Source organism: Colletotrichum aenigma (genome assembly GCF_013390185.1).
Source record: "Colletotrichum aenigma strain Cg56 chromosome Unknown KSG_Cg56_contig10, whole genome shotgun sequence".
Taxonomy (NCBI): Eukaryota; Fungi; Ascomycota; class Sordariomycetes; order Glomerellales; family Glomerellaceae; genus Colletotrichum; species Colletotrichum aenigma.
In genome coordinates this window covers 2299247-2310718 of record NW_023500916.1, presented here as the reverse complement: position 1 = coordinate 2310718, position 11472 = coordinate 2299247, and the positions used below count along the sequence as shown (strand labels likewise).

Sequence of the window (11472 nt, the reverse complement as noted above, 5' to 3'; positions counted from 1 at the left end):
TGAAGCCTGAAGAGCAGATACATGATATTTGGAAAAAGAAAGACAAGGGAAAACACACACGATGTTTTGTGTGCGTATGGTATGTATGAGTGCAGTTAAATCCGACAAATCGATCGCTGTTCCTTCTTCTTCGGATCACTTTTTGATCTTCGTACATCATCACGCTGAAACCGTGGACCATCTGTTCTCTTCTTCTTTTTTCCCCTTATCCATAACCCAAGATAGCAGTAGTAGATATCCAGCAGAAGATCACCCCTCCGTGGAGTTGTGTGTGTGTGTGTGTGTGTTGGTTCAGTAGCGGAAAGCAACCTAGGAGGCGGGCTTGGACGGGGCACCGGCGATCCAGTTGTGGCCACCGCCGAGGGGCACGACGCGCTGAAGCTCCTCGCCATAGAAGCGGTTCCACATGGAGTGACCCGCGAAACTCACAGCATCGGGGGCGGACCGCGTCTGCGTACGCTTGAGTCGCAGGTAACGGGACTCAGAATCCTCGGGGGTCAATGGCGCGGAGTCGTAGGCGTGCAGCGCCGGCTTCATGGGAGCAATCCACATGATGCCGTTGTCTTTGGGAATGATGACCTTTGGAGCCGACCACATGGGAACGATGGGTGTTGTAGGCGCGGACTGCGTCCACATGGAGTGGCCCTCAAAGCTGACGAGCCCGGTGGTGCGAGTCTGGGCCTTGGTTCGCTTGAGACGCAACTCGCGAGATTCGGAGTCCTCTGGCGTCAGGGGAGTGGCGTCGAAAGAGTGACGGAAAGGCTTCGCGGGCAGAGTCCACATGTTTCTGTTTTCCTCCGGATTTGTCACCTCGGGCGCGGACCACAGAGACGTGGTAGTTGTGCTCATGGGCAAGGGAGACGGCGCAGGCTCGAACTCGGGCTCCGGGTAATACTCAGACTCGGTATCGGCCTCGCGCGCAGGCTGTACGTACTGCGTCGGTTGGAGGAAGATCTCGGGCTCGGCTCGCTGCTCGAATTGCGGCTCGGCGGGCTGCTCATACTGCTCATCGTACTGTGTCTCAAACTGAGGCTCGAACCGTTGCTGCTGGTAGTATTGTTGCTGCTGATACATCTGTTGCTCGAGCAGTCTCTGATTATATTGCTGCTGCTCGAAAAGACGCTGCTCATACTGCTGTTGCTCGTACAAGCGTCGCTCATACTCCTGCTGCTCGAACTGTTGTTGCTCGTATGCCTGCTGCTCGAGTTGTTGCTGCTCGTAGTACGGCTGCTGCTCAAATTCGGGCTGCTCGGCATACGGTTGTTGTTCAAAGTTGAACTGCTCAACGAATCGAGGCTGCTCGACCTCTTGCTCGAAAGGCGCTTCGACAGGGTAGGCGGATGCAGCGATGGCCTCATTTAAAGCTTCCTGCCACTGCTCAGGGCTAGCCTCGTTGCGGGTGAGATTAGCAGGGGTCGCAGAGGCAGAGATGGCTTTGTTCAGAGCGTCAACCCATTCAGCGGGGCTGGCAATGGTTCGGACAAGAGGAGCCGAAGCTGATATTTCTCCGATAGCCTCGTTCAGTGCAGCTTCCCAGTCTGCGGAGCTAGCTTCAGTACGGCGAAGTGGTTCCTGGGGCTTGTCGGATTCGTTCTCCCACCAGGTGGGTTTCTTGACAGGCACCTCCGGGAGTGGTTCGAACTCGGACACGGCTTCCGATACAACTGACCGCGTTGAAGCTGTGTCCAGGCTGGGTGTTGATCGGCCAGATGAGCCGGCATTTGAAGGTGAGCTGGGCCTTGCTGAAGCAACGGAGATCCAATCGTGTACAACAGGCTTGGTGGGGGAGGCAATCCAAAGGCTGGTGGAAGTGAGGGAAGGAAGAGCTTCAAAGCTCACACGTGCCGTCGACGACATGCTTACACCAATGGGCAAGGCAGAGGTAGTCTTGAAAGTTGCGCGCTTGTGGCCGGCATCGAAAAGTCCCTCGTATACCACCTCGACAATGACGGCGGGGGCATTCCAGAGAGACTTGGCTGGTGTCCATGGCGATGTCCAGAGGCTGTTTGAGGTCAGAGTAGGGAGTGCTTCAACAATAACGCGAGCGGTCGACGACACGGTCAGGCCAACGGGAGACGCAGAAGTTGTCCTGAAGGTGATGCGCTTGTAGTCAATGTTGAAGAGACCCGTGGCCTCCGTCTCGACGATTGTAGGAGAAGCGGCCCACAAGCTCTTCATGGTCTGAGGCTTGGTCACCGGCGTCGCCATTGTCTTGAGCTGCGATCGTGTCCAGAGGGTGCCGCTGTTCGATGTTTCGACGAGCTTCAGAGGAGCGATCCAGAGATCATTGCTGTGGATGATTGCAGGTTCAAGAAGCTGAGTCTGGATACGAGGAGGAGCGTTCATCGTATCCATATACGCTGTCCAAGTACGTGCGTCAGGCTGCGGCAGCCCTGGTGGGAGACGGACACTAACGAAACGCTTGGGCTTTCCGGTCCAAAGCAGGGACGACGTCTCGGGCGACGACCGCACTTCTTCGGCAGCAACAGTAATAACCATGGAGTCATGCTTGGTATCGTCTTCATCATTGGCCGTTTTCTCGTCCTCGGAGGGATACTCAGAGGAACCCTGGGAAACGTACTCGTCCTCAACGAGGGAGTCGGGACGGTAGTATTGCGGCTGGGGGAGCAGGCTGTTCTTGGAGGGAACTTGGTCCGACTGCAAGAGACTGGCAATCTCCCACAGCGTGGTCTCATCGAAACCGTCGTCACTCTCATCATCCTCGTCAATGTCCGACACCTCATCGTCGCCCTCCTCTTCCTCGTCATAGTCGTCGAAGAACGAGGAAGAGTATTCCTGAGCCTGGAGCTGTTGCGCGCGAGCCTCCAGAGCCGCGCGGACTGCTGATCCTCCGGTGGACATGGTACCAGGCATGGCCATGAACATTTGGCGGGGTCGCGGTTGGACAGTCGCAGTATCTGACTTCTCGCCCCAAGGGAACTGGAAGATGCCAAGGGTGCCGCGCTTGTCTGGAAGCGGCTCGGGGTTCTCAAGAATATCAGGAAGGGCGGTGATGCGCTTGCTTCGCCTTGGGGGTCGCTGTGTGAGGGGACGAGCCTGGGTCTTGGGAGGCTCAGCAACAAACGAAGCTCGCCAGAGGGACTTGGTGAAAGAGTTGCGCAGCTTTTTAGCGGCAGTGTGATCCGACTGCCATAATTGGAAGCTCTCGATGACCAGAGGCTCGGAGGTCTTGCGCGCGGCAGGGCGGACTGATAGTCCAGGGAGCACGACGGCAGCTTGTCCGCTTTGAGTGGGCTCGCTCGCAACATCGTGGGTCGGGGCCCAGAGCAGCGCTGGTTCGCGCTCAGAAGATAGCGGCGAGACGGGTGCCCAAAGATGTCCCTCTGGTGCAGCTCGCTCCTTCGGCATGAGCGTCGCGAGAATCTGAGCGTCGACGCCCTCGGACTCGTCGGTGTCCGGTGGGGTAGGACTACCCAACTGCGCACTTACACGCGCCTTTGAGACAGACAAGAAATTGAGATTCCGCTTGGCCAATAGTTCGGTCGCATTCTCCATATACTCCATCTGCGCGTCGTTGAGTCGCCGTTGCCAGAGGCTAGTGCGATTGTCGTTGGAGGAGCTGGATGAGGCGGCGCTTCTGAGGTCTTCGTACGACGACTTGTTCAGGCTAGCTCCGCTCTGCATCCGAGCGCGACGCGATGCGCGTCGATCTGCCGCAATGTGGGAGTGCAGGGAAGAATCCCTCGAATGCACACTGACATTCGACGGCTCTTGCTGCGAGTTGCGAACAGAAGTCGTCCCATTCGTGGAGAAGGAATCGCGGCTAAGGCCATGCTGCATCTCGTGCCATTGGTTTTCTTGCTGACCCATTTCAGCTTCGAGAGACTCGAGGAGGCGGATTCTTTGTCCCTGGCTCTCATACGAGTCCCTGTTGGGTTCCTCGAGCTTCTTGAGTTGCGCCTGGATCATCTCGTAGGCGTGCTGCGGCGACTCCAGCGGAGACGGCTCCGCCACCTGCAGCACCACAGCATTCATCCTCCTAGAAGGCGACTTGAGCTGCAGTGGTGTTGGCGGTGGCATCCGACGTGAGTTGACCTTCTCCTTACGCTCCGAGAACGTCACGCACTCGTCGCCAATACGACGGTGCCAACGGGCGCCCCGATTGGCGACACTCACGTCAGGGAGATCGGCTGGTCCGTCCTGTGTAGAAGGCACGAAGTCTCTCTCGTGCTCTACAGAAGCGTCCAACATAATGTCAATGACCTCCTTGCCGTCACCGTGGCTAATCATCGATACGTCGCGTGGTTGAATCCAGGTGGGTTTAGGCATGTGCGTGACGTCTTGAAGGTTCACAGCAGCGACAGGCGAATGGATTGATCCCCAGTTTGTCGTCGCAACCTCGTCATGGGTTCTCGACTCGCTGAATTCCGAGAGACTTGGGTTTCGAGTAGGAAGGACCGGAGACGACTGGCGCTTGGCTCCGTCGTATGATTTGCCCTGGGCGCGTTCGTGAACGGGCAGATCGGGAATCCACGAGTCGCGATCTTCGGCAAGGCCTCTTCCGGTGACAATCGAAGTGTCGACACTGAACTTAGACGTGTTCCGAGGGTAGTTCAAGGGATGCTGAGGCTCGTCAATATCGAGGATACTCTGTGTGCGCACTGAAGTCTTGGTGGAGATGTCAGACGACATCTTTGATTGAACACGGCTGCTGTCTGTATCCCACCCTCCTTTGCCCTCGACCATAGCGTTGTTTTCAATCTTGTAAGCTGCGGGCAAAACCGGCATCTCAGGAACCGATTCCCTGGCCTTGGAACCAGCGTCGGAGCTGCTGGGCGGCCTGGGAAAAAAGAGGTCCATCTTCTCATTGAATGTCATGCTCTTCGTGTCATTAGGCAGCGGCCGAATGGGATTGCCGGCACTCTTAGGCGGCGGCGGGAGAGGAGGCAACTGAGTAGGGCTCCCCGGATTTGACAGCAGGATTGACTTTCTGCTGATGATGGAGCCTCCGGACTTGCTCCGCTTGTGGTTGGGAGTATCTTCCGCGGGAAACACCGAGCGATCCTTACCCTGTTGCCTTGGAATTGGACGTGGTCGATGAACGACGGAGCCGGATGACTTCAGCGCTGAACCGGGGGACTGCAACCCAAGAGGAGTCTTTGCGGCTTGGTTGACCGCGCCCTGAATGATGTTCTGCACTGCTGTCGGGTCATTATACTGAATGTTATTCACGAACATGACCGTCTGTTCATTTGGCACCATTGCTTCCTTGGGAAGAGGTCGCATCGTCATCGCTCTGGGGTTGGATGGCAAGCCCGTCGTCGTTGGTCGTCGTTGTAGACCTGGCCCACTAGAGCCGTCCTGGCTCTGGTTCTTGTTCTGGTTCTGGTTCTTGGGCGACAACGGCTTGCTCCTAGATGGTCGGATCGTCGGATCAACAGACGACTGGATGGGCCATGTTGACGGGAGGTCCTTCTTTGGTGATGTCAGGCGAGCAGCGCTCTTTGGGGGAGGAGGCGGCACCAGGGCGGTTGGAGGTGACATGGCTTGGACGGTGGTGGATGTTGATTTCTGGCTGGCAGACCTGTCGATCGTTCTTTGACTAACAGACCTATCAATGGTTTTTTGACTGCCAGATCTATCCATCGTCTCAAAGGGACTGAGGGGTCGTTCCGGCCGGGGCGGACGAGGTGGAGAAACGGAGCTTAGAGGAGCTGCCGACTTTGGCGGCGTGACCGGCCTAGATTCCTCCTTGGGCGGAAGAGCCTCCGGCATTTGACGAGGCGATCTCCGCCTCAGTTCCTCAACTCCTGGAGAGAGCTGAGCGGATGAGGTTGTCGCTGGAGGATTTGACATCAATCCAGCAGACTTGAGGGGCTGAGGCGCCGCTGGGGACGATGTCGGGCCAACCTCTTTACGCTTCATGCTCTGGGCTCGCTTGAGGGCCTCCTCTGGCGTGATCGCTGGTGGTTGAGGAGCGGGGCGTTGTGCAATCAAGCTCGGCGATCTTTGCATTGTTGCCATGTCGTTGTCCCTTTTCTCCCGGTCATTCTGTGCGGCGGTCGCCAGGTCGATGGTTGCGATCTTGTTGAGAGGGTTGCGCTCGCCGCTCTCCTGAAGAATCGGGTTGGAGATGGCGTTCTTGATGCTTGCGCCAGGCCCTCCTCGATCGAAGATGCTTCTCTTGTACTGCGGCTTCGGTGCGTTTTCCAACCTTCTGCCTTCTCGGACGGGGGCGGTCTGCGCACGTATGGGAGGGAAGAGTTGACCCTGGACAGGAACCCCTCCGACACCGATAGCAGCTTGGCCAGGTACGGAGCCGGCAATGGTGGGCAAAGAACCACCAGCGCCTGCCTGGATCTCGGGACGCGGCGCTTCTCTAGGTTGTCCGAAGGTGGTCACGGTAGTGATGGTACCGGCCTTGAGATCTTCGTACCGGGTTGGCGGGTAGTCGGAATCGGAGGTGCCAAGATCTCTGCTGGAGGTTATGTTACGCGGTGACTGCGCGTCAGGGTGAGTAATCTGCTGGGGGCGAGGAGGAAGAAGAGAATCAGAAAACCCGGTGATGATTCCTGGGGAAGTCAGCTGAGAACCGGAGATCGTCAAGAAGTTCACTCACCAACTAGGAGCGAAAGAGCAGTCGCGGGCAGGGCGGTTCTGAAGATCAGCTCAATAGACTCTGCACCTAACAGCATAGGAATGCTTCCCTGTTACCATGAGATCAGTCATCTGAGTTTGATGCTCTCAACCGAAGCTTTACTCACTGCAGTCCACGCACCATGTCCACCCATGATCCACAGGACGGCCTTTTTACCCTGAGCACCAGCCTGACCGCTTTGGGCCTCCGCGATGAGACCGAGAGAGCTCGCCCTGAAGGCGAGCATACCGATGATGAGAAAGTCCGTGACCATGATGACAACACCGATTGGCAAAACGTCGGTCTTGGACACGCAGACGGTGGCAATCTGTGGTTTCTGAAAGCCGACGAACACAGCACCCAGCACAAAACGGGTTCCAATGACGGCCTGGGGAATGATGGCGCCCGTCGGCGCCTTGGCGTTTGAATTGATTGCCCATAGCAGGTATTGTTCGATGGCGAAACGGGCCAACTGGTCGAAAATGGTAGTGAATATTACGGCGACTTGGCACCCGGAGGTCGCAGTCGGATCGATAGTAAGGGCGGCGAAGTCGATTTGAGCCCACAGGGCTGCGGAAGCAAGGAATGTGATGAGGACCAGCCTCAGGCCGTCCCGAAAGATCTTTGAGCCATGGCCCTTTGCGAAAAGAAAGACGGCGGCGGACGCGGCGTTGAGAACGATGCCACTATTCACTGCGGGTTAGCCTCTGTTCCTGAACCCGAGTCCTCCCATTCCATGATCTCCTCTCTCTTTCTATCCCCTCAAGGGTCATTCATGACGTCCCATCCCCCATCAAATACATCCATCTTCAAGGTTGCGGAGAGGCGGGCGACTGACAAGGTGAGGGCGGCAACGAGGGCCTGGACAATTCCTGGAATGAACATTTCGTGTGTCGTCGGCGCCGCGGGCCGGCCGGGATAGAATCGAAAACCCAGTCAATGGGAAAATGCGAGAAGTAAGATCTAAGAAAGAAAGCGAATCATCATGGAAGTGCTGTCGAATTACGGTAGCATCCTATGATTGAGCAGAAGAGAACATGACCAGCTACGCCCCACGAGGTGGCAGATAGATGGTATGAAGGAAACTGAAATGGAGTCCAGCGCGCAATTTTCTTAGTTGGCAGCCGTTCTCTCGAGTTGTCGGGGACGCAAGAGAGTGGAGTTTGAACGGAGGACACAGACGAAGAGGGAAGGAAACTACAGTAGCCGACAGACGACAGTTGGGGTGTGTGTGCAGGCTGTGCGAAGGAGGGAGGGAGGGAGGCTCGTTCGACTCTCGAGGGCGTCTGTGTCTGTGTCTGCGTCTGTGTATGGGTTGCCGCGCTGGTCCCGTACTACCGACACCTTGAATGGAGAACCTAGAAGAGACGACGTATCATGGGCAAGGAACGGGCAATTCGAGAGACTGCAGTGGCAGGCCACCTTTCTCAGAAAAGACAGCCAGATGTTACCCTACCGGGGTGTCTAAGCCAGTCCGACGCGACGAAGCAGAGGGGAGGAGCACGCGGTGAGCAGGAAGCGAGAACAGAGCCAGGGACAACCAAGGCGATAGAGACAAGAGAGGGGCGAATTGGGCAAAGTGGTAAAGATCCTGAAAAAAAAAGGACAAGAGGGTCTCAAACCGGCCTTGGGCAGGGTGCTGTGTGAGATCTCTCGATACGTCGTTCATGCCGGTAGTGGTCAGGGGGTGCGATTGGATTGTCTGCAAGGCTGACAGGGGTCGCAACCTTGTTTATCCACCAGGACGGCGTGGCGTGCGTCGACTCTGTTTCAGCATCGAAACCCACGATGTTCGGAATGGAGGGGTCGAGGACCGGCCAGAGGTCGGTGTCGGGAGATGGGCCCGATTTTTCGTCTATTTTCCTCCTCTGCGTCTTGTCTGTTCGGTGGCTTTGTATTCATTGGTTTTTGCTTTTCTTTTTCTTTTTGGACGCTTGCAGGTTGGGGGCCGTCGGAACAGCAGAAGGCCAGACTTTGCGTGAAGAGTCTCCTCCAGTCTTGGGGCGAGTCTTGAGGCTGAGGATACTTGCTGCCCTCTGTGGCAACTTGCAAGAGAGGAGCTTGGGGCTATTGCAGTCTTGACGCAGCCAGAGTCGGCCCATGATTGCCAATGAGGGTGAGCACGAATAGCCAAGTCAACTTGGCCAGAGGGATCCTCGGTCTGAGGAAGTGACATGTGTTTGCATCATGCAGAGATAGCCAGCCCGCCCGAGGTGCGACAGAATAATCAGAAGGTCACAAGGAAGAGGCTGGTAGAGTCAGGGGAAATATGCAGCAGCTTGGGAAAAGGGCTGAAGTGTTGAGTCTGGAAGATGGGCGCAACGGAAAGGCTTGCACACGCACTCACACACACGCACACACATACACAGAGAAGCATTTCCGAAAAGAGCGCTGTCCCTGAGATTTGTCAGGGGTTTCGGTGCTCTTGGCATCTCGGTAGCGGATCTCCCTGGCGAGGGTTCCCTTGCTGCATGCTCTGCCACAGCACGAGGGGCGGCGGCGGTTACTGACGTGCTGCTGCTGCTGCCGCTGCTGTTTACCGCAGTACCTCACTCACTGCCCTGTGCACGAGAACACGAACAGACATCCATATTGCAGCCATGCAGCAGAGACTGCCGAATACTAATCAGCCTACCTGCCTTTCGAATACCTCACCGAACAAGCTTTGGTCGCCGGGTTGACTCTACGTTTCGGCTGCTACCGAATCCGAACGGAACCTGGGAACATGATTGGTTTCTCTGCTTCGTCCAACATCCATCCTCCGTGTTCCTTCACTGTCACCTAAACCTCCAAAGGCATATCAATTTCTGTCGATCCATTGCCAGCAAGGCATCTGTAATACTGTAATAGTATCCATCCATCATCGACCTATTAAACTACGGTAAGGCTTGACCGCCGAAACGGTGATGTTGGAAGTGCTTCCGGGGCTTTTGAAGCCGTCAGACAATTCTTCGCCCAGACTCCTAATGATATCTAAGCCGTCTGAATGCTGCCCTGTCGTTTGGGGATGAACTCGATCGGCGTCATCATTACCCCGCCTATACCGCAAGAGACAGCGGCGATTTAGACTTTGTCACCGGCAGTGCGTCAAGGTTTTCACTCAGTTCTGTCTCCATCACTTACTTCCCAGTGTCCCCGTCTGGGCGGTCCAAGTATCGACCGGGTCGGACTTCGTTTCTGAAGTTTCCGCTGCCTCTCGACTACGAGAATCGAGCTCACGGAACCACGAACTCCAGACAATGAGTCACATCCATGGTTCGCTAAACGAAGCCTTCGAGTCCAATGCAGCCCATGAACGTCAACGCTTCCTACGCTTAGAGGCGCAGGGGATGTGCAGAAAGCCGTACAGTTTCGCAGTCCAGCAAAAGTGACAGCCGTTTGCGTCCCCTTCTCAAGCGGCAATCCCGCCTCAGCTTCATTCCGCCTACGCTTCAATTGACCAACCGCGCGTGTCGTAATCTGAGCATCCCAAGAAGGATGAACGGCTGGCCACTGTAATTAGGGGTTTCGTGGATGGACCTACTGGATTCGGTTTGGCGTTATGTCACACACCTTTCCTTCCATCCCCATCGGCTTACTCCGCATGCCTGGCTCTTCGGCGCCGGGCCCGAACACGGTTGATGGGCAGGCTCACCGGTGTTGTTCTCCAATGAGTCAACAACATGGCGTAAAGGGCGTAAGTTGATATAGAGCCTTATCGCGCGGGCGCTCGAAGGAGCGCTGGTATCATGTGGTGGTGCTGTCTTCGCTACACGAGGTGTACAACCGAACATATAATAAATACGCAATGAAACCCATCCTTCGATGATGGTCCTAGACTTTGCCACATCTCTGTAATTAACAGTATATTTGCCATGCCGCGCACCGAACTCGAGTATCCGAAGAAGCCTTTTGGCACTGTCAAACGTTACGGCCCGCGAGGTGACACCCCATCTGCTTTGGTGGTTTAGACATCAACTCATTGCTTCCCAGCTTCATACGCACTTTCCACGATCCACAAGATCATAAACACCAGCCCCATATTGCATGTCTCTTTCAATGATATCAGCAGTCCCTTCCCCAGCATCCTACCAATGCTTGGGCAAATGGGGTCTTACACTCGACCATCGGCTGACGAAGGCGACGTCCTCGACCTTTATCTTCATGGCTACGTCTCCTCGCGAATGATGAATACGTCCCGTGGTAGTGGCCCTTCAGACGGCATGCCCGTCTGCGTTGCTGCCAGCCACCTTGATGGTCTCGTCATGGCCTTGACTCCCAACTCTCACAGCTACAACTATCGCTCCTCTGTGCTCTTCGGCCATGCTAAAGTGGTGGAAGATCCAGCCGAACGTCTGTACGCCATGGAACTCATTACTAACGGCGTCATCCCCGGATCTTGGTCCAACACAAGAGTGCCCCCAAACAAGGCCGAGCTGTCATCTACCAGTGTGCTCAAAGTCACCATCGAGACCGGAAGTGCCAAGGTGAGGCTCGGGCCACCTGAAGACGAGAAACATGATAGAGATGACGCAGAGGCTGTCAACAAAGTCTGGACAGGCGTCGTGCCTGTGTATAGAACAATGGGTGAGCCTGTGTCTGGGCCCTACAATATTGTAGACCCTCCGTCGTACATCACAGATTTTATCAAAAGTGTCAATTCAGAGACGCGAGAATTTGCTGAATCGGCGGCAGCCCGTGTTCCAGTCAAGAGAGGCGGGCCCGGAGAAGCATGAGACACTGAAGGGTAGACGAGAATGCGCGAACTACAAGCGCCACCGGGCTATCGAGAAGGGGAGCAAACAATCAGTCTAGTTGAAATATTCAAAGGATAGTGACTTCCGCATGAGTGAACCCGTCCGTACTTTCTCCTGCAATGTCCCCGACACAAACAT

General features: G+C 55.8%; 2 protein-coding genes across 2 annotated transcripts; one reads left to right on the top strand and one right to left on the bottom strand.

The window, feature by feature from the left end:
* Positions 1–309: 309 nt before the first annotated feature.
* Positions 310–7483, bottom strand: CGCA056_v014503 (uncharacterized protein; the record flags this gene model as incomplete). The annotated part of the gene is made up of 4 exons (XM_037329745.1): positions 310–6533; positions 6581–6668; positions 6726–7284; positions 7437–7483. 4 exons carry the CDS (start codon positions 7481–7483, stop codon positions 310–312), a joined length of 6918 nt encoding a protein of 2305 aa, XP_037172184.1.
* Positions 7484–10671: 3188 nt separating this feature from the next.
* Positions 10672–11313, top strand: CGCA056_v014502 (uncharacterized protein; the record flags this gene model as incomplete). Its single annotated transcript, XM_037329744.1, has 1 exon — positions 10672–11313. One exon carries the CDS (start codon positions 10672–10674, stop codon positions 11311–11313), a length of 642 nt encoding a protein of 213 aa, XP_037172185.1.
* Positions 11314–11472: the final 159 nt, after the last annotated feature.